The following is a 22,459-nucleotide window of genomic DNA, read 5'->3' as shown; positions in this document are numbered from 1 at the left end:
GGGTGATTTTAACATACACAACGCTGAATGGTTATTGCATTCTGCTCGGACTGACGACGCTGGTCTAGAGTGTGAGCTGTTTGCGGAATCGTTTAATCTCACCCAGTTGGTAAAGCAACCAACCAGAATACCTGATAATCCTGACCATAATGCCCATCTCTTGGATTTATTCTTGACAAATAATCCAGATCAATACAGGATAGAGGTACTGTCACCACTTGGATCCTCTGACCACAATCTCATCAAAGCCTCATTAGTTAACCCTCCCACACCTCCCCATTCTGAACCTGTCAGGGTGACCCGATGGCACTTTGATAGGGCAGACTGGGATGGATTTAGAAATTATCTTGCTGATGTTCCATGGCAGTCTTTCTTCTCTAGTGATCCCAATTCTACCCAGTCCCACATTTGCGACTTAATACTAGCTGGTATGGATTTATTCATACCAAGTCAACAGTTCACTAAAAGATCGAACTCTCCAAAATGGTTTGATGGCAACTGTGCCAGAGCAACAGCCCAAAAGTCATTAGCATATAACTCTTACTTAAAATCAAAAACATCTGAATCACTCTCCCAATTTAAAATTGCTAGAAATCATGCAAAAGCTGTATTAAATCTATCTAAATCAAACTTTCTTCAAAAGCAAGCATCAAAACTACTTAACAACCCTAATGACAATAGAATATTCTGGTCAACTCTTAATTCTTTCGATAATAACTTTAACAAGTCATCTTCCATTCCCCCACTAAAATCTTCAGATGGCGACATTACAAATGACCCATGTGGGAAAGCAGATATCATTGCCAGTACCTTTGCCAGAAACTCTACCATAGACGATATCAGCCAGAATGTCCCAGTACTGGAACTTGATTCTCCCGAAATTGCCTCACTTAAAATACACACAAGATAGGTAAAATCCATCCTAGACAATTTACCTACCAACGAAGCTCCAGGCCCAGATGGAATTCCGCCAATTGTTTTGAAAAAGTGTACCCCTGAACTTGCCTCTGTCCTAGCTAAATTATTCAGACTATGCATACATACTTCTTTATTCCCAAATTCATGGAAAGAAGCAAATATCCACCCAGTTCCGAAGAAAGGAAGTTCGTCTGACCCCTCCAATTACAGACCAATAGCTGTCACATCTTCTCTTGGTAAGGTATTTGAAACTTTAATTAATAAGCACATTGTTAAACATCTTGAATCCAACAACTTAATTAGTGATAGACAATATGGTTTTTGCCACAAAAGATCCACCATTGACACTCAATCTCTTAACTCATACCATTCATCAATCAATTGAACTTTTTGGAGAAACTCATGCAGTAGCTCTTGATATCTCTAATGCTTTCGACAGAGTATGGAACCGTTCCCTGCCGTCCAAACTCCCTTGCTATGGACTAACGTCTTTTGTTTCTTTGATTTCTTCATATCTTAGTGACAGGAAAATAAGAGTAAAAGTACATGATGTATATTCCAATTTCCACTCAATTAATGCCAGCGTGCCGTAGGGATCAGTTCTGGTGCCAACCCTATTTCTGGTTCATTTTAATGATCTCTTATCTGTCACCCACAATCCCATTCACTCATGTGCAGATGACTCAACACTACGTAGTTCATTCACATTCAGACATCCATTTACAAAGTCTAATATCTCCACTTCTCAATACAGTACAGCCATCTCCATACATCAAGATCTATCTACAATCAGTGAATGGGGACAAAACAACCTTGTCTCTTTTAATGCTAATAAAACTAAATATATACAGTTTACTAATAGACAGATATTGCCAGATCGTACATTACCTTCAGTGCTACTAATATTCCCATCTCCAAAAGTATTGAAATTCTTGGCGTTTCACTTAACACTGCCCTCAGCTGGACCTCTCATGTCAGATCACTTGCTAAAACCGCCTCAAAGAAACTTGGATTATTGCATAGAGTCAGTAACTTCTTCGCTGATGAGCCGTTAGCTATAATTTATAAGAGTCATGTGCACTCTCAGCTTGAACATTGCTCACCCTTGTGGAATGGTTGTGGAGAGGTTGCATTAAGACAACTAGACAAAATTCAGAACAAAGCTGTTAGAATCATTAACAACCCTGCCATTACATATAAACTACCTCCCCTGCAAGTAAGAAGGAATGCTGCCTCCCTTGCATTATTTTACAGATATTTTTTTGGCAAATGCTCAGACGAAGTTGCATCCAAGGTGCCACCTCTCCATGCCTTCCCTTGTGCTGCACGGGGATCTGGTAGTGCTCATGACTGGAATGTCACTCGGCCATATTGCAAAACTTCTGCCTATCAGAATTCTTTCATTCCCCGAACTGCATCTCTCCGGAACTCGCTTCCCCAGAGTTGTTTCCCTCCAAATTTCAACTCACAACTGTTCAAGTCTAACTGTTACAGATATATTATGAACAGAGGACATCAGTAATCTGGTGTATGGATTATTTTTTTTTTTTACTCATTTGTTTTTCCTTCCTCCATTCTGTTATTTATAAAAAAAAAAAAAAAAAAAAAAAAAAAAAAAATCATTACCAAATGTGGGCCAATTCGGTATTGAAAAATTCGTTTGGTAATGAATCAGAATAATGCAATACCAAACAGATTTTTCACATGTATGAGGATACACGGGATGGAGATGGTGGATTGTTTGCTCTCTCTGATTAATCTGCTAGCCAACATAGCGTGAAAATAATCAACATGCTGTTAATTATAAGAAGAGTGATTACATGTATTTCCACTTGTATATACTGTATAATTAGTGAAGAATAAATGCTAGCTTTACGAATTTGGTAATGAAAAGTTAAATTTGGTAATGAAAATTGAGGAGTTTGGTAATGTGGCCGTTGCGATCTGGCAACTCTGTTACCCCATCATCAACAGTTATAGCCTAACTCCGATCGAGAGCGATGCTTATCGCAATGATAGCCACACATGTTCATTTTTTGTGAATAAACTGCAATACCTCGCTGCTAGACTACACGGGAATTTACAGTGTTGTGCAGTGTTAAAAAATTAGAATTTAGAGTGAAATGTATTAGCTGTGGAGTGCATATTGGCGGTTGAAAGTGGTGTGGTGCAGTTAAGAACAATGTGCAGTGTTAAACAATTATAACTCACAGTGCAAAGAATTAAGTGCGGCACAACACCGGATTAATGTACCTGGTTCAAAAGCATTTTCACCACTGCCAAAGCAAGAGAAGGTGGCCACAGACATGCTGTAAGTACCCAGGCTGAGGTACAGCCACTTCTAATTCCTCATTCTTTGGTTCCTTTTCATTTATTTCATACTTTATGTCCATTACTGGTGTGAATAGGGTCTTAAATAGGTTTAAATACGTGCTATGCATGTCTGGTAGAGAGTTATTTAGGTGACTTTCAAAGTCAGCCTGGGTTAGGGTCCTTAACCCTTTAACCGCGGGTGTCATTCCAGAATGACGTTGCAAAAACTGGACCAAACCGCGGGTGTCATTCTCGAATGTTTGTGAATATTTTGAATACCCCGCGTTTTTTCCGTGCGCCAATTGTTTCAAGGGAGAGTAGCTATTAAGTTCTTTCACTCCAGCCGACCCCCACCTCCCTCTTCCCCCCCCTGGGGCCCCACCTCCCACCCCCGGGGCCCCCCACCCCACCCCTGACCAAGCGCGCATCAGTATCTGTCCAGCTGTGTGAGTGACAACACATGTTGATGTGGCAGTGAAGTGCAGGCAATTACAGTGCCTTTTACCTGTCTCAGTGAACACAGAGTGGGTGTTTATCGTATGTGCAGTGTTCATATATGTTTATAGTATTATTATCAGAATGTGATTGGCATTTGGTAATGGTGTGTGAGCGTAATATAGTGATTACAACACCGCTGATGTGGCAGTGAAGTGCAGGCAATTACAGTGCCTTTTACCTGCCTCAGTGAACACAGAGTGGGTGTTTATCGTATGTGCAGTGTTCATATATGTTTATAGTATTATTATCAGAATGAGGTTGGCATTTGGTAATGGTGTGTGAGCGAAAAATAGTGATTACAACACCGCTGATGTGGCAGTGAAGTGCAGGTAATTACAGTGCCTTTTACCTGCCTCAGTGAACACAGAGTGGGTGTTTATCGTATGTGCAGTGTTCATATATGTTTATAGTATTATTATCAGAATGAGGTTGGCATTTGGTAATGGTGTATGAGCGAAGGTAATGATGTGTGAGCGAAAAATAGTGATTTTACACCCCTCACTTCTAACGGCACTGCCCGTCCTGTGAAAGTCAACGAAGTCATGAAACCTACATCAATGGAAAGCTGAAGGTTAGTACTTTCTAATGGTACCTTATTTTTTTCTCTAGCTTTATTCTGTGCAGAGTTATTAAGGTTAAAAGGTTTGTTTACATTTGGCTGAAACCCCCGCGGGAGAGGACAGTCAGACCAAAACAATACCCGCGGTTAAAGGGTTAAAGTACCAGTCCAGGAGAAAGGGGCCCACTTTCCAGACATGCCTTTGGCTCTATCACATCGGACAGTGGAGGGATTACTGTACTTATATACTCTAAACCTTCATTTTCAGGTTTCTGAGGGGAGGCGGTGTCCATCGATATGTCGTAAAATTATCCCCGCTAATACCAATACACCAGTCCTGTATGAGACAGCCCTAGCATGTATTCAATATGGACGGTGGGTGTTAGCGCCGAAGTGGTGACATGTAGAGGTGTGTGGATTGTAGGAGGATTACTGGGCCTTGAGAGCAGGCTGTGAAGCCTATGCCCAGAGTCGAGCATATAAAAAAAAAAAAAAAAGTACAGTACTGTATATAAAAATGCACAGTGATTATGGTAATCCAGGAAATATGGCAAGTAACCTGTGAAAGGTTTCATTATCAAATATGGAAAAGTCACGACCGTTCAGTAAAGAATAAAAAATTTTAACATATAGAAATGATCCTGCATTGATTGCTTTAATATATAAACCTAAATGGTCAAACTATAATATCAGTCCCACAGAAAACTCGAACTTATTTTACCTACCAGCCTATGCACCTTATTTGCTGTACTCACCAGGATGTGTCGTTGCTCTCGGAAATGAACGGTTTACGAGATTTCTGATTTCTTCCTTCAATACAGCAAGAGCCTGAACCGTCCCATCGTGCAGCCATGTTTACCAACAGTAGGAGCAGCAGTCTGTCTTACATTGTTGTCAGTTTTTTATATATATTTTAAACTGTTATATATGGTATGTATTTTATGATGTTTTACACCGACTTGACCGTTAGAATCACATGACTTATGAATGTCAATCACAGCTATCCCTCCCTTTTCATCAACCAATGACATTTAATTTCATTTCGCCAATGAGCAAAGTTTCCCACACTTCGCCAGATTCAAAAGTCAGTCCCGCAATGTCTCTCCCAGGTAATGGGTGTGCTCTGAAACCTTATATTTTCAAGTCTTTTTACCAAGAACCTGAGGCTTCCGTCGATTTTCTGCGTAGGCATGGCGTTCTTCCAAGTCAGGTGGAGTGTCCTCACTGTCACGCACGACTTCAGTTGCGACAAGAAATGCATCTTTAGGTGTGCTGCCAGTGGAGCCTGACCCACCATCTCCAGAGTAAGGTAAGTTAGACCTTGTTAGTAGGGTTTAGATTAGGTTAGGTTAGGTTAGCTTAGGTTGATTAGGATGTTAGTTTGATTAGGTTAGGTTAGGTTGGTTAGACTAGGTTGGTTATGTTGATTAGGCTAGGTTAGGTTGGTTAGATTGTTAGGTTAGGATTATTTTACTTACATCAAAACCTGCCCTCTTTCCAGGGCTTCAGTATTGAGACAACATCCAACCTGAGTGTTTCTAATGGTTTTTGGCGTGAATATTGATGATTTTGACTTTAATTTCTGCCAGAAACCAGTAATTTCTGTGATGACAAAAAATGGGTCACATCTCAGAAACTATTTTCGATAGAAATGAATGTCAAATTCGAACGAATCACACCAAAAAAAACATTGGAAACACCCAGGCTGAATGAAAAAATCGTTGTGGGACCAATACTATAAACTGACCACATAAACAGGTATGAGCAATGATCCTTTAGCCTACTACTGAATGGTTCTGATGACAGTACGAATAAAATTAGCCTACATGTATTCTATGATCCAGTTCTTTGATTTACTGAACACTTGCAAATGTCTATAGTATTACTTTACTCACAGTGAATAACAACGTCACCTCAGTTTCAAGACAGCCATAAAATAAAATTAAAAAAACTCCAGAAGCTCTGCAGAAGCCCAGAAAATGTATATATTGCCTTCACGAATCACGTGGGACGATTGTTGTTATTATGATCGACATGTCGTCTGCCGTGATATTTGACCATCTAGGTAAATTTGTAACTAACTTAACACTTAATCAACCAGTGGCCATGGGGCTCTTATTCCACCTTTGGTAGTTTAGACTTTGGTAACCAAAATAAATTTATGTGAAACTTGCCAGCTCAGAAGTACATTAATATTATAGCTTTACGTCAAAGTTGCCGCTGAGCAATGAGTGGACGATGGAGATGGCGCTGGTGTACTTCAAGCGTGCCACATCACCGTTGTTTGTTACTTCTGTTATCGAGTTATTGAATAAAATTATATATTTTGCATTAATATGAAATTTGTACAGTTCTAGGGAATAAGTATGCCTTAAATGACAGGAAAATTCTTTTGTTTGTTGGTAAAATTGTACTAAGATGAAAACTCATCTGTTGAAGGTTCAACTATACAACTGACAACAAAATAAATCCACTCAGAGTTGCACTTTTTATACTCATTAGCGGAAATAAGTAGCCGCTGTATGTTGATTTTGCATTTATATATTCAATAATAGAGGATACATGCAAATGCAAAGATGTTTCGGAAGGAATCAAATTTTGTATAGGTAGTGAGCGATATCTGTCAGCCGGCGTGGTCACGTGACTCCACCTTCCGTCACACATTTGACAACATGGCTGCTCCTCAGGCACCGCAGGTTTGCCGCGGCATTGTTAAACAGGTAATCTGTTTGGTCTCTTTGTAGTTATCAGTGATAGTTAATAACCACATTCCACGTCAGTTTTACGGCAAACCACAAATAGGTCCAGGGCAAGTGGGGAAAGTAAGCCTTTGTTATGGGTCCCTGACCTCGTAGGCACCCCCATATGGCCCATATGACCCAACTATGAGCTTATGAAGCAGATTGTGCTAGGTGTGCCTCAAACACAAAACTCCTCACATTTGGGTTCTTGGGTGATTGACTGCTTCTTGAAGTAGTTTAGGTTGTGATCACTTTGTGTGGTCTGCAGCCTTAGTGGTAAGTTAGTGAAACATGCTACCAGTGGCAGCCTTCAACAGCTGTAGCCTAACGTGCACTATACTGTATAGTGATAGTTTAATAGGCTGAGCAGTTTCATGATTCATTTATATTACTTCATACTGTGGGTGAATTATGCGTACTTGTGTGAAATTGCTCGGCTAATGAATGCTGATATTAAAGTGTTCTTTGTTGGTAAAGCTGTTCAACTTAGTATTTGTAATTTTTCTGTTTTTGGCTATTAGGGTTATTCAGTATTCATACATCAAGGAGATTTAGAGCCACCTAAATATTTACTAAAAAGTTACCAACCATTGGAGAAGGGTTTTGTGAAGGTGTACAGAAATGTGTTTTCAGGTATGAAGAGGTAAATTCAAGGATCCGTGAATAAACATGTAGATACAGTTTATGTAAGGGACTGGGCCTCTCATGCTGCATTGCAGTTTTGTATGTGAAAACCAGCAGGTGGTAAAATTAGGGTAAATTAGGTTAGGTAGGGGTAAGGTAAATTAGGAAACATTAAGTTTGGATAAATTAGGTAAGGGTACATTAGGACAAATCAGGTTAGGTAAGATTGGATAAATTAGGGTCGGTTAGGGTAAATTAGGTTAAGTATGGATAGGTGAGAATAAATGAGATTAAGTTTAGATCAGGGTAGATGAGTGCTAAAACGATGCTCTAATATGGCGTCCATCTTGTCTTTGGCACCATTGCGAATGTAGACAAAACTGCTTTGGAACACTTCACTTACAGAAGAAAGTTGATCTTCAAGGAGACATAAAGGATGATGATAGAAGGCCGATTTGAGAATCTGAGAGATGGTAGAGTTTGCCTCATTGACCAGTTCAAGGAGACATGTGACCACCTTATTTTACACTTTTCTTCTCCCCTCCCCCCCTTAGACCATCATATGATTTTTTTTTTTTCCCTTTTAATAAGTGATAGTCTTTAAAGGCCTCTTCTATTTGCATTCACAGATCACAGAACTGATCATGATCTGGTGCGGATTTGAATCCAGATTTTGCCCCACCTGTTCTGTGATAAAAGAACAGGGTGATCTGTTTAGGATCATAACAGCTGGTCATGAGGCTGATTTTACCTGTGATGTTTTTCCACAGCTTTGCATGGCCTACTTGTCTTGGATGATGATGATGATGATAATTAGTTAAAAAATTGTGTAACTATAAATTATGCTCGGCTTCATTTAATGGCAGATATAAGGTGCCATTACAAAGACAGACAGACGCCATCTTAGAACACTGTTTTGGCACAAATCTTCCCTCATCATTGCAGCTTGATCCAAACCTAACTCAGATTATCATCTATCCATCTATCTATTGCCAGACGCCTCAATGCCGTTTGGGTGGCCACAAACAAATCGCCTCCATGTTGCCCTGTCCCTCACCATTTCACTGCCCTGCTCCGAACTCACACCCCTCTCTCTCATATACCTCTCCACCCCATCCCTCCATCTCATCCTTGGCCTCCCCCTCCCTCTTCCCCCCTCCACCTCACTCACATACACTCTCTTCGTCAGTTTTTCACCCTCCATCCTCCTCACATGGCCAAACCACTTCAGTGTATTCATCATAACGCTTCCTATCACATCCACATCCACACCACAATGCTCCTTTATATCCTAATGTGTCAACCTGTCTCTCCATGTGACTCCACAGGCTCCTCTTAAATAACTAATTTCCACCGCTCTCTTGACTTGTGCCCTTCTAACAATGTCCAAACTACACTTCCATACATTAGAGTTGGTATCACAATCCTGTCATGTAGTAACTTTTTCACTTCCATGCTCACTTCCCTGTTTCTTATCACTGCTTTCAAGGAAGCAGTAACCTTTCTTCCCTGCTGTATCCTTTCAAGCACTTCACCCTCCAAACCTCCATCCTTACTCATCACACTACCCAAGTACTTAAACGTACTCACATTTTCCAATTCCTCACCATCCTACCTCGTTGTACATTCACTGACTTCACTCCTCACAAAGACCATCACTTTACTCTTGCCTACATTTACTTTTAGATTCTGTTTCTTACACACTCTCCCAAACTCATCCACCAAGCCTTGCAGCTTCCCTTCATCTTCACTCAACAACCCAGTATCATCTGCAAACAACAGTACAGGGAGTTTCCAAACACTACCCTCTCTCATCAGGGCCACTCCAACATCCACTACCCTACCTTGTACCTCTTTTATTACCCCATCCATGTACAGATTGAACAACCATGGAGACATGACACATCCCTGTTTCAACCCAACCTTCAAAGAGAAAAATTCACTCAGTTCACCATCCACATGCACTGCAGCCTTAGCACCATCATACATACTCTTCACAGCATTCAACAACTTCCCATCTACTCCATATATTCTTAATACTTTCCACAATCCTTGTCTATCCACCCTGTCATATGCTTTCTCCAAATCCATGAAAGCCGCATACAAGTTCTTTCCCTTCTCTAGAAACTTTTCCACTAAAGATCTAAGGATGAATATCTGATCAACACAACCTCTTCCCTTCCTAAAGCCTCCCTGTTCTTCTCCAACTAATTCCTCTGTTATTTCCCTAACTCTGTCAATAAGTATTCTACCATACACTTTTCCTATTATACTAAGAAGTCAAATGCCCCTATGATTACCACACACTTCTTTTTCCCCTTTTCCTTTGTACAAGGGAATAATTATACCTAACTTCCAAACTTCAGGAACTCTACCTTCCTCTAGCCTACAGATGCCGTACCAGACTTACATTAATAACCCTAACCTCAACAAAATTTTCATAACCTAATTTATCGTAACCCAATCTTAGCCGTACCTAATCATATTAACCCTAACCTAACCTAATTTTCCCTAATCTAACCTAACCATATCTTAACCTGCTGGTTTCAGCATTCATAGCTTGTGACACCATCATAATGCGGTGCACGAGGGTTCCATCATCCCCTGTGAAAATGATACATTCCTTGTTTATTAACGGAATCTCTTCACACTTGAAAATGCACTTATGTACATTCACAGAGTTCTGCAATCAATTTTTTTTTTTTTTTTTTTTTTTTTTTTTTTTTTTACAGTAATTGAGTTTATCCCACATCCTTGAAGTATACCACTGGAAGGGAATAGTTATACATAATTCTGACCAATATTACTTTGAATGACGAGTCCTTCACTGTGAATTAGGTTGAGTTAGTTCATTTTAACGTAGATGAAATAGGTGAAGATATACTCTGTTCCATATAAAGTGGCGGAAGAAGTACGCTCAAGTCCTAGTCGAACACAGGTGCCCGTACAAAGGGATTAAAGTGACCTCACCTGACTCTTCCTCCAGCCCTACCCTTCTCCTTCCTCTCCTGAGAGAGAGAGAGAGAGAGATTTGAACTCTTTATTGTCTAATATTCAAATATAGCAATCATATTTTATTTTCTGACCTATTATTAATTAATCCATGAATTTGTGTAATTTGAAGGCATTATTACGAGTTCTATCCTGATTGGCAAACCTAAGAAAATCACCAATTCATCGCGAAATGGCGAACCCTTATAAGTATTAAAATATCAGTCATATGATTTGCTGAAAATAGCTTCTATCAAGATAGAGTTTTATATAAAAAAAAATGATGAAATATTCATTATCCTCTCTCTCTCTCTCCCTTCTAATGTGTGTGTGTGTGTGTGTGTGTAATTCACCGGGTCGGTCAGGATCACTTGATGGTCGTGATCGTCAGCTTTTACCCTCCCGGAAGGGAGCTGAGAGCTCATAAGTCCGATCGAAGGGCAAGGCTGTGACCTTCACACACGCACACACCCGTCCCCTTGCTCAAGGGGGACAGTAACCACCCACTTTGTCAGTGAAACTTTTCGCAACCTGAGCGAGGCGCGAACTCCCGTCCACCAGTTGGCAAGCGAGAACGTTACCACTGCACCAGCGAGTGGTGTGTGTGTGTGTGTGTGTGTGTGATGAATAAGAAAAGGGAATGTTTCTCTCTCCCTTCCCTCCCTCTCTGTTCATTCCTCCTTCCCTCCCTCCCTCCCTCCCTCCTCTCTCTCTCTCTCTCTCTCTCTCTCTCTCTCTCTCTCTCTCTCTCTCTCTCTTTTATAATATGAAACAATGCATGTACAGTATATGGCTTATATTTACAGCTCTTGTTTACAATAAGTTTACACAGGACACCTCACACAACACTTGTTTATTCATCTTCTTCGCTGCTGGACTCGCTCGATATATTGATAACAAAATTTTCTACCATGTGGTTTACAGCAATGTCATTTCTCGTAAATTCTTCTTCTTTTTTTTTTTTTTTGCCACACATTTCTGCCAGTGTTCTGCTGTTATTTTTTCTATCGCATTTCTCGTCAGCTCTTCGATCACTCGTAATTTTCGAGAAGAATTTGAGTTTCTCTTCCTCACATCATCCTTGACCTGAGCCCAAATCAGCTCTATGAGGTTGAGCCGGCAATGATAGGGAGGAAGCCGCAGCACCTGGTGACCAGGATTATTGGCGATTTCATCAATTTCAAACAATTGCTTGTCTTTATTTGTCTGTTTCTTTTTTTTTTCACTTGGTGTAGCAGCTCAGCCTTAGTGTGCAGAAGGTTATGAGGGAGGTTGTTATCAAGAAGCCACTTTATAATTTCTTGTTTTCGTAAGCTCTGTGTTGGTGCTTTATTTATGATTTTGCAGTGGTATGATGCGTTGTCCATTAATAATTATAAGTGACCTGGGCGGGATGTTGGGAAGCATCATCAAGGGCGTTCCAGGAAATGCTGCGTGTGACCTCAGGGCAAAAGCTCCACCCATCTTGACCTGAGGCCAAACGCACACCTGAACCAGTACGGGTCAGCAGGTGCTCCACTCATGCATTCCCTCCTTCCTCTTCTTTGTTACCATTCATCTCAAGCTATACTCACCCAAGAGTCCCAGCATGTTCCACATATTTTTATAAGAATTATCGATAGAGAATATACTTTATATGCGCGTGCGTGGGAGCATGTGTGTGTGTGTGTGTGTGTGTGTCTAAGATGAATGGGAAATTTTGAAACCTGTGTTAGATAGTTTTTAAAATATTAATACAACAATCATGTAAGTTGCTAAAAGTTACGTATAAGAACATATTGCAAGAAGAGAGGATAACTGCAGTAGACCTTTTGGTCCATGCTAGGCAGCTCCAACAGGAATAAGACTAATCTATGAGAATAACACAAGGATAGCACAGAAGAAGGCTCTCCACAGATAATAAAGACACACACACATGCACCTACACCTACACACACACACACACACACACACACACACACACACACACACACACTCTCTCTCTCTCTCTCTCTCTCTCTCTCTCTCTCTCAGGAGAGTAGGGAGAAGGGAGGGGCTTGAGGAAAGAGGGAGATAATCCTTCAAAGGTCACCTGCGTTCTACGTTTGACCCAGACTTGGGAAGGAAAATACAGGTTTCTTTCTGCCAGTTTATATGGAACGGACTATAGGAGCTATGTACATTATAAAAAGCATTTGTGACAGATGCTTATAGAAGAGAAAGTGTTAAGAATTGCTTAAATTCAGTAATGAGCTTGTTAATTGGTCTCTGTCTACAGGGTTCCCAGGAAACCAACCCCCCATGGTTGGAGAGGGGTCACAGTAAAAGTTATGACAATGAAAGGATAAACTAGAGGGTTTTGGTTACACCATATGTGGTTCACAGCCCTGGGAGGGGGTTTGATGATAATAGACATAACTTAGTTGATAAAGTTTTAAAACTGATGATAATTCAACTTCCTGTGATTACCCCTGTGCCAGCTAATAAACGTATGTTCTGTGCCGTAATAGGTGGCCTTAAGTTTAAAATGTCTGTCAGTCAGATGATGTAATACCGGTTTGTTCTCTTAACGGCATCTCAGTAAGGAGTATGGAGGTTGGTCAGGGTACAGCTGATCTATCTATCTATCTATTGCCAGACGTCTCAATCCCATTTGGGGTGGCCACAAACAAATCGCCTCCAAGTCGCCCTGTCCCCCGCCATTTCACTGCCCTGCTCCCAACTCACACCCCCCTCTCTCATATACCTCTCCACCCCATCCCTCCATCTCATCCTCGGCCTCCCCCTCCACTTCACTCACATACACTCTCTTCGTCAGTCTTTCACCCTCCATCCTCTTCACATGGCCAAACCACCTCAGTGTGTTCCTCATAACGCTTCCTATCACATCCACATCAACACCACAACGTTTCTTTATATCCTCATTCGTCAGCCTATCCCTCCATGTGACTCCACAGGCTCCTCTTAAATAACTCATTTCCACTGCTCTCACTCTTGACTTGTGTCCTTCCAACAACGTCCAAGCTTCACTTCTGTACGTTAGAGTTGGTATCACAATACTGTCATGTAGTAACTTTTTCACTTCCATGCTCACTTCCCTGTTTCTTATCACTGCTTTCAAAGAACCAGCAACCTTTCTTCCCTGCTGTACCCTTTCAAGCACCTCACCCTCCAAACCTCCATCCTTACTCATCACACTACCCAAGTACTTAAATGTACTCACATTTTCCAATTCCTTACCATCCAACCTCGCTGTACATTCACTGACTTCACCTCTCTCAAAGACCATCACTTTACTCTTCCCTACATTCACCTTTAGATTCCGTTTCTTACACACTCTCCCAAACTCATCCACCAAGCCTTTGCAGCTCCCCTTCGTCTTCACTCAACAACACAGTATCATCTGCAAACAACAGTACAGGGAGTTTCCAAACACTATCCTCTCTCACCAGGGCCACTCCAACATCCACTACCCTACCTTGTACCTCTTTTATTACCCCATCCATGTACAGATTGAACAACCATGGAGACATGACACATCCCTGTTTCAACCCAACTTTCAAAGAGAAAAATTCACTCAGTTCACCATCCACACGCACTGCAACCTTCGCACCATCGTACATATTCTTCACAGCATTCAACAACTTCCCATCTACTCCATATATTCTTAATACTTTCCACAATCCTTGTCTATCCACCCTGTCATATGCTTTCTCCAAATCCATGAAAGCCGCATACAAGTTCTTTCCCTTCTCTAGAAACTTTTCCACTAAAGATCTAAGAATGAATATATGATCTACACAACCTCTTCCCTTCCTAAAGCCTCCCTGTTCTTCTCCAACTAATTTCTCTGTTCTTTCTCTAACTCTGTCAATAAGAATCCTACCATACACTTTTCCTATTATACTAAGAAGACAAATGCCCCTATGATTACCACACACTTCTTTTTCCCCTTTTCCTTTGTACAAAGGAATAATTATACCTGACTTCCAATCCTCCGGGACTCTACCTTCCTCCCAGGCCAATCTGCACATCTTCCACATCCATTCTACTACTATCTCTCCCCCATGCTTCAGCATTTCACCACACACTCCATCAATTCCTGGGGCTTTCCCCGATTTAACTTTCTTCATTGCTTCCACAACTTCTATCCTACTGATTTCTTCCTGTCCTCTCACCTCCCTCCTTCTCCCAGCCATTCCCCAGCCACTTATACTCGCATTACAGTACTTCCATCCTCTACGTTCAACAATTCCTTAAAGTGTTCTCTCCATCTGCTCACTTTTTCTCCCTTCTCCTCTAGTAATCTACCATTTTTATCTTTCACTCCCCTGCTAACTTCACTTCCACCCTGTCTTACTCTTTTCACCTCTTTCCAGAACATTTTCTTACAGTCCTTCCACTTTACACTCAAATTCCTTCCAAATTCCTCATCCACTCTCTTCTTACTCTCTCTTACTAATCTTTTCACCTCTCTCTTTCTTTCTACATATAACTCTCGCTTCCGCCTCTCAACTTCTTCCACGCCCCTATTTCTCATCCATTCATTGTATGCTTTCTTCTTTTGTGCCACAGCCTGTTTCACCTCTTCAGTCCACCACGCTGTTCCTTGCACCCCCCTCCGTCTTCTCTTCCTTCCACACACCACATCACATGCTGCACATATTTCTTCTGTAAATATGCTACACACACCTTCCACGTCTCCCATCTGCTCCAATTCATATTTGCCCAATCGTTCCTCCACTTCTCTCTTATACTCTGCCTTTTTCTCATCCTCTTGTAACCTTTCCACTCTCCTTTCAACTACTCCTTCCTCTCGTCTTTCCCTTCTTCTATTTCTCCATTCTAATTGGACCTTGATTCTGGCCACCACCAAGTAGTGGTCAGAAAGTCCACTCCCCCAACCTCTATAAACTCTTGCATCCATTACACATCTTCGCATCCTTTCATCCACACACACATAATCAGTCATTGCCTTCCTTTCATTCAGTTCACCACCCACCCTTCTCATCACTCGCCATGTATACCTGTGGATCATTTTATGCCTGAAGAGGGTATTGGCTACCACCAACCCCCTCCCAGCACAAATGTACACTAACGCACTCCCATTCTCATCTATCTCAGCAGGCACACCCCACTCACCAACTATTCCATCCACCTTCGCATTCCCAACTTTACCATTCATATCACCAATCAAAAACACTCTCTCATTCCTTCCAAACTTTTCCATGCACACTTCTACATTTGTCCAGAACTCTTCTCTCACTCTTCTAGCACGATCTTGTGTTGGTGCATACACACACACAATCGCCCACATTTGTATTCCAACTTTCAACTTTACCCACACAGTCCTTGACCCAACTGATCCATACTGTCTTATGCTCTTCTTCCATCTTTTACTCACAACTATACATACTCCTTCCTGATGTTTTCAGTAAACTGGAAACAAAACCAGTTTCCAAGACCAGGTAATTACTCCCCAGCTGTTGCTGGAAAATGTTGGGGAAAAACAAAATCTTTGTGAATGAGAATTGTAACAATTTGAGACTCAGCTTGGCATGCACCCTATGTTTCTAAGTTATCCCAGGTAACCTGCACTGAGGCTGTTGAAGAGAAGAATTAGCAGTGCTTCACAATCATGTAAGCGAGGAGTCATAAAAATCCACCATGTATACATCAAGAATTTGTCTCCACAGCTAGGGAGAGTTTAGTGCTGATGTTAGTAATTCTCCAAGTTTTACATTTACATTTTGCTTAGACATCATGGATTAGTACAAAAGTTGTAAACTTGTACATTAATGGTAATACCGGCCATTTAAACATTCCAATATATTACTACATTACTCGTGTATCAGAAGTTCTTAGTCTCTGTCTGTCTATAGCCAGATGTCATAATCCTGCAAAGGGTGTCTGTTTCTATGAGTTAGCTGTTTTATGGGGAGGGGCACTAATCTTCTGCCAACCCACTTGTTGAAATGTAGGGAACACGTATGGGTTGGTTATATGCCGGTGGTGGTTATGTGGTAACCACCCGGCATTGTAAATGGTGTCCAGACATTCAGGAAACCAATAGGCTTGTCACTTAAGCCTCATTCTCTTGAACAAGGGAGCAGCTACCATATTTCATTCATATCTAGAAAAGGACTAGAGTGAGGTTGGGAGTGAATGGACCTTCTCATCCCCCTTGCATTTACATTGTGATGTGATCCCACAGTTCAGCACTTAATGTGGCAAGAAGCCTCATTCCTAATACTGGTCCTTTGTAGAACGGGGATGGTTGGGTGTTGTTCTTGAGGCTTCCATTTTCATGTAAAATCAGAGAAGTGCCATAACTCACCCTAGTGTATGAGATTATGACAAACATTAGATTCACTCTGTAATTCTTAGAGGTCACTCTTCAGATATGGTAGTGTCAAAGGACTGGAATAATCTGGTGATGTCAGAATTTTAATAGTTAAAGTTTTACAGTGTTTTCATTTCAAGTTATGGATTACTGTATATTTTTATTAGCAACATGATCAGAGAGGGAGTGTGAGCTAGGAGCAGGGCAGTGAAATGGCAGCGGACAGGGTGACATGGAGGCAGTTTGTTTGCAGCCACCCCACACAGGATGAAGACATCTGGCAGTAGATAGAGACAGATGGTCTTCTTGTTATGATGGGATCATAATGCAGTGGGTTTTAATGAAATATATATGTACACCAGGTCGCTCTATCTCAGAAAGGCCATTGACTATATTAGAGTAGACAGACCCTCACATGTCGTATGCCGAACAGCTGATATCCCAATCCCTAACCTGTCACAGGTTGGGTGTTAATACCATATTGTTTGTACTGGAAAGTGCTAATGAAATCTCATTTAAGGCTGATTTGATGCTGGGCTGATATCTGCTTGGGTTTTGTCGAAGTGGAGTTAAAACTTTCAGTGGAACCTAAAATCTTCAGGCTACTCCCTAACCCAGCAGGGGAACAATGTTTGAATCTTCCTTTTGGTGATCATCTAATTATTTCAGGTGTTGTCTGGGGATGCTGTGGTGGTGCGAGGGCAACCTAAGGGAGGGCCACCCCCTGAAAGGCAAATTAACTTTTCAAATGTTATTGCTCCACGGACAGCACGCAGGGCCACAGCTAAGTAAGTATGAGATTTGTATGTAGCATCTCTCTCTCTCTCTTTTTCTTTCTCTCTCTCTCACACACACACACACACACACACACACAAAAGTTTGGATAAAATGATGCCTAACTCAAGAGGAATTGGGAACACTAAAGGAGAAGAGGGAGGAAACAAAAACAAACAACGAGGAAAGATCAGAGGAAAAGATTTATTTTTTTTATATATATATACAGTAATCCCTCTACTTTCCGGATGCCCACTTTCCGGACATCCCCACTTACCGCACATTGTGGGCCTGGACCATCAGAACCGAAAAATGGCCAAAAAAAGAAAAAAATCCGAATTTTTTCCCACCCATAATTTGAAATTGCCATGTGGTGCCAAACAGCTGCTTACACCATGGCCCCTTCACCCCTTCCTTCCTCCCCCTTCCCCCCTCCCTGTCAGGGTTGCCGTTTGTTATTTTTCATTACCAAATGTGGGCCAATTTGGTAATGAAAAATTTGTTTGGTAATGAATCAGAATAATGCATTACCAAATGGATTTTTCACATGTATGAGGTTACACAGAATGGAGATGGTGGATTGTTTGCTCTCTCTGATTAATCTGCTACCCTACATATGTCATAAAAGACTTTGTAGTTACTTGTAGTGGAGTTTTATATATATTAGACTTGTGGACGAGCGGTTATTATATTTGAGTAGCTTTGTACGTAGCTAATCTTCTTTCCCATTTGTCATGTAGTGACAGGAGAGGTAAAGAATAGTATGGGACTATTTTTATTTGTCTTGGAAATATTAACAAGTCTCTCACACAAAGCGAAGTATAAAGTAAGAGTCCCGCTAGCTATCTCCTGTCTTGCTCTCTCAGTCTCTCTCTCAAGTTGCTAAGCCCTTTCTCCTTCTGACCTGCCTGTTCTATCGCATGTCTCCTTCTGAGCTCTCTTTCCTAAATTATGGTGTAGCAGGGGTTGTGTCACGTGTGTTCCTTGTGAGTGGAAAGTTCTAGAAGCCTGTGTGTGAGTATGTGTGTATGTGTGTGTATGGTCACTAGGCGCTGTCGTGTGCCTATAAAGCATTCCTTGAGTTAAGAGTGTGTAAGCATGTTTAGCATTGCTCGATTCTCGCAGACACAATACCTTCTCATCATCTGACTCCCTGCTTCTATCTGTCTCTCTATCTATCTATTTATCTATCTATCTATTATGATTTGTAATTATAATATGGAGTCCTAACATATTGCTCGGCAGCGCGAAAATGGCGTACCATCGACAGTTAATAGTCCTAACATATTAATACATATTATATACACATTATAATGAACTTATAAGCTAATTAAGTGAAATACATAATATTGTAAAAGTAACATAATTGTATGAATATTGTATACATATAATATTTATAGTAAATAGTGATTATTCAGTAATATTACATTTTAAACAAGTTGTATACATATTTGAATAAATGCATTAAAGTAAATTATTTAACTAATACAGTATGTACTTGGGTTATTGTATGCATACAAGTGTTGGCCTTATAATTGTAGTTACATTTTGTTAATGCAACTGATACATAAGTGTCTTGGCCTTATAATTGTAGATAAAGTTACATAAAAGTTACATCTTGTTAATGCAACTGTTACATAATTGGCAAAGTGTAACATAATGCAATCGTTTGTCGTTACATAATTGTTACATATCGTTTGTAGGTACATAATTGTAGTTAGAATTACATAAAAGTTACATCTTGTTAATGCAACTGTTACATAAATGGTGCATATTGTTTGTAGTTACATAATTGTAGCAAGTGTAACATAATGCAATCGTTTGTCGTTACATAATTGTTACATATCGTTTGTAGTTACATAATTGTAGCGAGTGTAACATAATGCAATCGTTTGTCGTTACATAATTATAATATGGAGTTACATAATTGTTATAATTGCAGTCCTAACATATGCTGCGGTCGATGATATGATGTGCCATGCCACTAGCTTGTGGAGACAACAATTTGCTTTTTTGTTTGTAGTTTATGTGGTATTTTGGCATATGTAGTAACACTTCCACTTATTTTCATTTGTTTGTTATGTGATCTTACTCTATTTCTCTCTTTTTTCTTTCTTACTTTTTATTTTTTTTTTTTCTTTTTTTTTTTTTTTTTTTTTTTTTCCACTTGCGTGCGCTTTTTCCATGTTGTTCATGGTTGCATAATTACTGGCTAATTTCCTTGGGATACTTTTTTAAAGTTTAGTTTATATTGCACAGATATTATTGAAAATGATGTTATATAGTCCCATATTTTGTTATTTTATATAAAAAATATATATATACATATATACAGTATTAACTATATACACTGATTTGTTGTTCACTTGTACCTATCGTGGGTAATATGCGTGTCAGCACTGTGTGGAAATCATTGTCTTCACGATTGTGTTGAAGATGTTCACTCTTGCTAACGTCATTTGTGTTGGCCATTTTTTTTTTCTTTTCTCTAGTTTACCTTGTAACTTAATTTATATGTTTCCACTAGGTAGCTTTAATTAATAAATGTTTAATACAGTTCTTTTAATCGCTCACTGAGTAACTGTGATGGTATATTTTCTTTATTACTTTGTAGATATAATAATGTATAGCTGTATGTATGAAACACGTATTTTATGTAGGTATAAATGGTAACACTCGTTGGTAGTAAATAAATGTTATAATAAATGAATGAATATATACAGTGTAAAATATTTATTGTTGGTGATTATTTAGTGTTTGAATTATGCAGATGACTGAAGTAAGTATGTGTATATAAGCTGTAACTATACAGCACATTTTATATGTTTGTGCAGAAGCTTATTGTCTATCACTGTGTATTGTATAAATGAAGTAACTATGTAACTCACTAATTTTTACCGTGGTGGGAATGGTGTGACTGGTGGTGCAGGTGGTGTGTTGACCGACGTGGCGTCTTTTCAGCAAGCACGCATGATGACGTCGACTTCCCACACTGGTAGCTGTGGTGTAGCAGAGAGAGGAGGGTGAGGTCTGGTGGTTAATGAGTTGTGAGTCGTGTCTCACTCTTCTGTTTGTTTGTTCCTTTTTTCTTTGTCGATGTTTTCTCGGCCCTTTTCTCTTGTGATTTACTCGTTGTAGGATGAAGACTGCCGCTACTTGTAGGTGCGTGTAGAAGATTATACAGACGACTCGTAGAGTTGTTAATTGTATTTGATTGTAGATGGTTGTAGTTCGTTGGTTCGTCGTAGAAGTTGCAAGATCGTATCAATATTTTGTTAAACTACTTGCAAGGCGTCGTGTGATCACTTCTAAATCAGCGTGATGATCGTGGAGACGGAGGGGGCTGGTTGGAGAGAATACTGTCAGGAGCTGGTTGTAAGTTGTTGGTTGTGAGAGGTATTTTTTTGTTTTCAATCTTGATATTTTGTAGGAATTCACTGTTGATTCGTAGACGAGGTTCGTATACGTTCGCTGCTACCAAATGTCATAAAAGAGACTTTGTAGTTACTTGTAGTGGAGTTTTCTATATATTAGACTTGTGGGCGAGCGGTTGTTATATTTGAGTAGCTTTGTAAGTAGTTAATCTTCTTTTCCATTTGTCATGTAGTGACAGGAGAGGTAAAGAATAGTATGGGACTATTTTTATTTGTCTTTGGAAATATTAACAAGTCTCTCACACAGAGCGAAGTATAAAGTAAGAGTCCCGCTAGCTATCTCCTGTCTTGCTCTCTTAGTCTCTCTCTCAAGTTGCTAAGCCCTTTCTCCTTCTGACCTGCCTGTTCTATCGCATGTCTCCTTCTGAGCTCTCTTTCCTAAATTCTGGTGTAGCAGGGGTTGTGTCATGTGTGTTCCTTGTGAGTGGAAAGTTCTAGAAGCCTGTGTGTGAGTATGTGTGTATGGTCACTAGGCGCTGTCGTGTGCCTATAAAGCATTCCTTGAGTTAAGAGTGTGTAAGCATGTTTAGCATTGCTCGATTCTCGCGAACACAATACCTTCTCATCATCTGACTCCCTGCTTCTATCTGTCTTTCTGTCTATCTATTTATCTATCTATCTATTATGATTTGTAATTATAATATGGAGTCCTAACACATAGCGTGAAAATAATCAACGTGCTCTTAATTATAAGGAGAGAGATTACATGTATTTCCACTTGTATATATAATTAGTGAAGATTAAATGCTAGCTTTACGAATTTGGTAATGAAAAGTTAAATTTGGTAATGAAAGCTGAGGAGATTGGTAATGTGGCCGTTGGGATCTGGCAACTCTGTTTCTCCGACATCAACAGTTACTCCCTAACTTCGATTGTGAATAGATGCTTATCGCACTGGAAGCCACACGTTCTCGTTTTTTGTGAATAAACAGTGAATATTCTGCAATGCCTTGCCTCTAGATCACATGGGAATTTACAGTGTTGTGCAGTGTTAAGAAATTTGAACTTAGAGTGCAAAGGAACAACTGTGGAGTGCAAATTGGCAGTTTAAACTGGCAGTTAGAACTGCAGTGGTGCAGTTGAGAATAATGTGCAGTGTTAAACAATTATAACTTACAGTGCAAAGAATTAAGGGCAGCACAACACTGGATTACTGTATGTGCTTCAAGATTGTTTTCACCACTGCCAAAACCTTAGAAATGCAGCCACAAACGTGATGTAAGTACCCTGGCTGAGGTACAGTCACTTCTAATTCCTCATTCTTTGGTTCCTTTTCATTTATTTC

At 40.1% G+C, this 22,459-nt stretch overlaps 2 protein-coding genes across 2 annotated transcripts in view; one reads left to right on the top strand and one right to left on the bottom strand.

Moving 5' to 3' along the window:
- LOC145407193 (uncharacterized) overlaps positions 1 to 6,222 on the bottom strand; it is a 182,155-nt gene extending 175,933 nt beyond the window's left edge. The window contains exon 1 of the mRNA XM_080278230.1: positions 6,184 to 6,222. The gene's annotated coding sequence lies outside the window, so the exon portion shown is untranslated. The remainder of the gene's footprint in view (positions 1 to 6,183) is intronic.
- Positions 6,223 to 6,911: 689 nt separating this feature from the next.
- The window catches only part of Tudor-SN (Staphylococcal nuclease domain-containing protein 1), a 294,602-nt gene continuing 279,054 nt past the window's right edge, over positions 6,912 to 22,459 (top strand). The window contains exons 1-2 of the mRNA XM_080278226.1: positions 6,912 to 7,008; positions 17,636 to 17,754. Coding sequence (XP_080134352.1) covers positions 6,961 to 7,008; positions 17,636 to 17,754 — 167 coding nt within the window. The 5' untranslated portion in view covers positions 6,912 to 6,960. The remainder of the gene's footprint in view (positions 7,009 to 17,635; positions 17,755 to 22,459) is intronic.

Source organism: Coenobita brevimanus, chromosome 72, assembly GCF_032717465.1.
Source record: "Coenobita brevimanus isolate Jiangsu-jjx chromosome 72, ASM3271746v2, whole genome shotgun sequence".
NCBI classification, from domain to species: Eukaryota; Metazoa; Arthropoda; class Malacostraca; order Decapoda; family Coenobitidae; genus Coenobita; species Coenobita brevimanus.
Note: the sequence above shows the minus strand (reverse complement) of the source record. Positions and strands in the feature narration are given on the sequence as shown.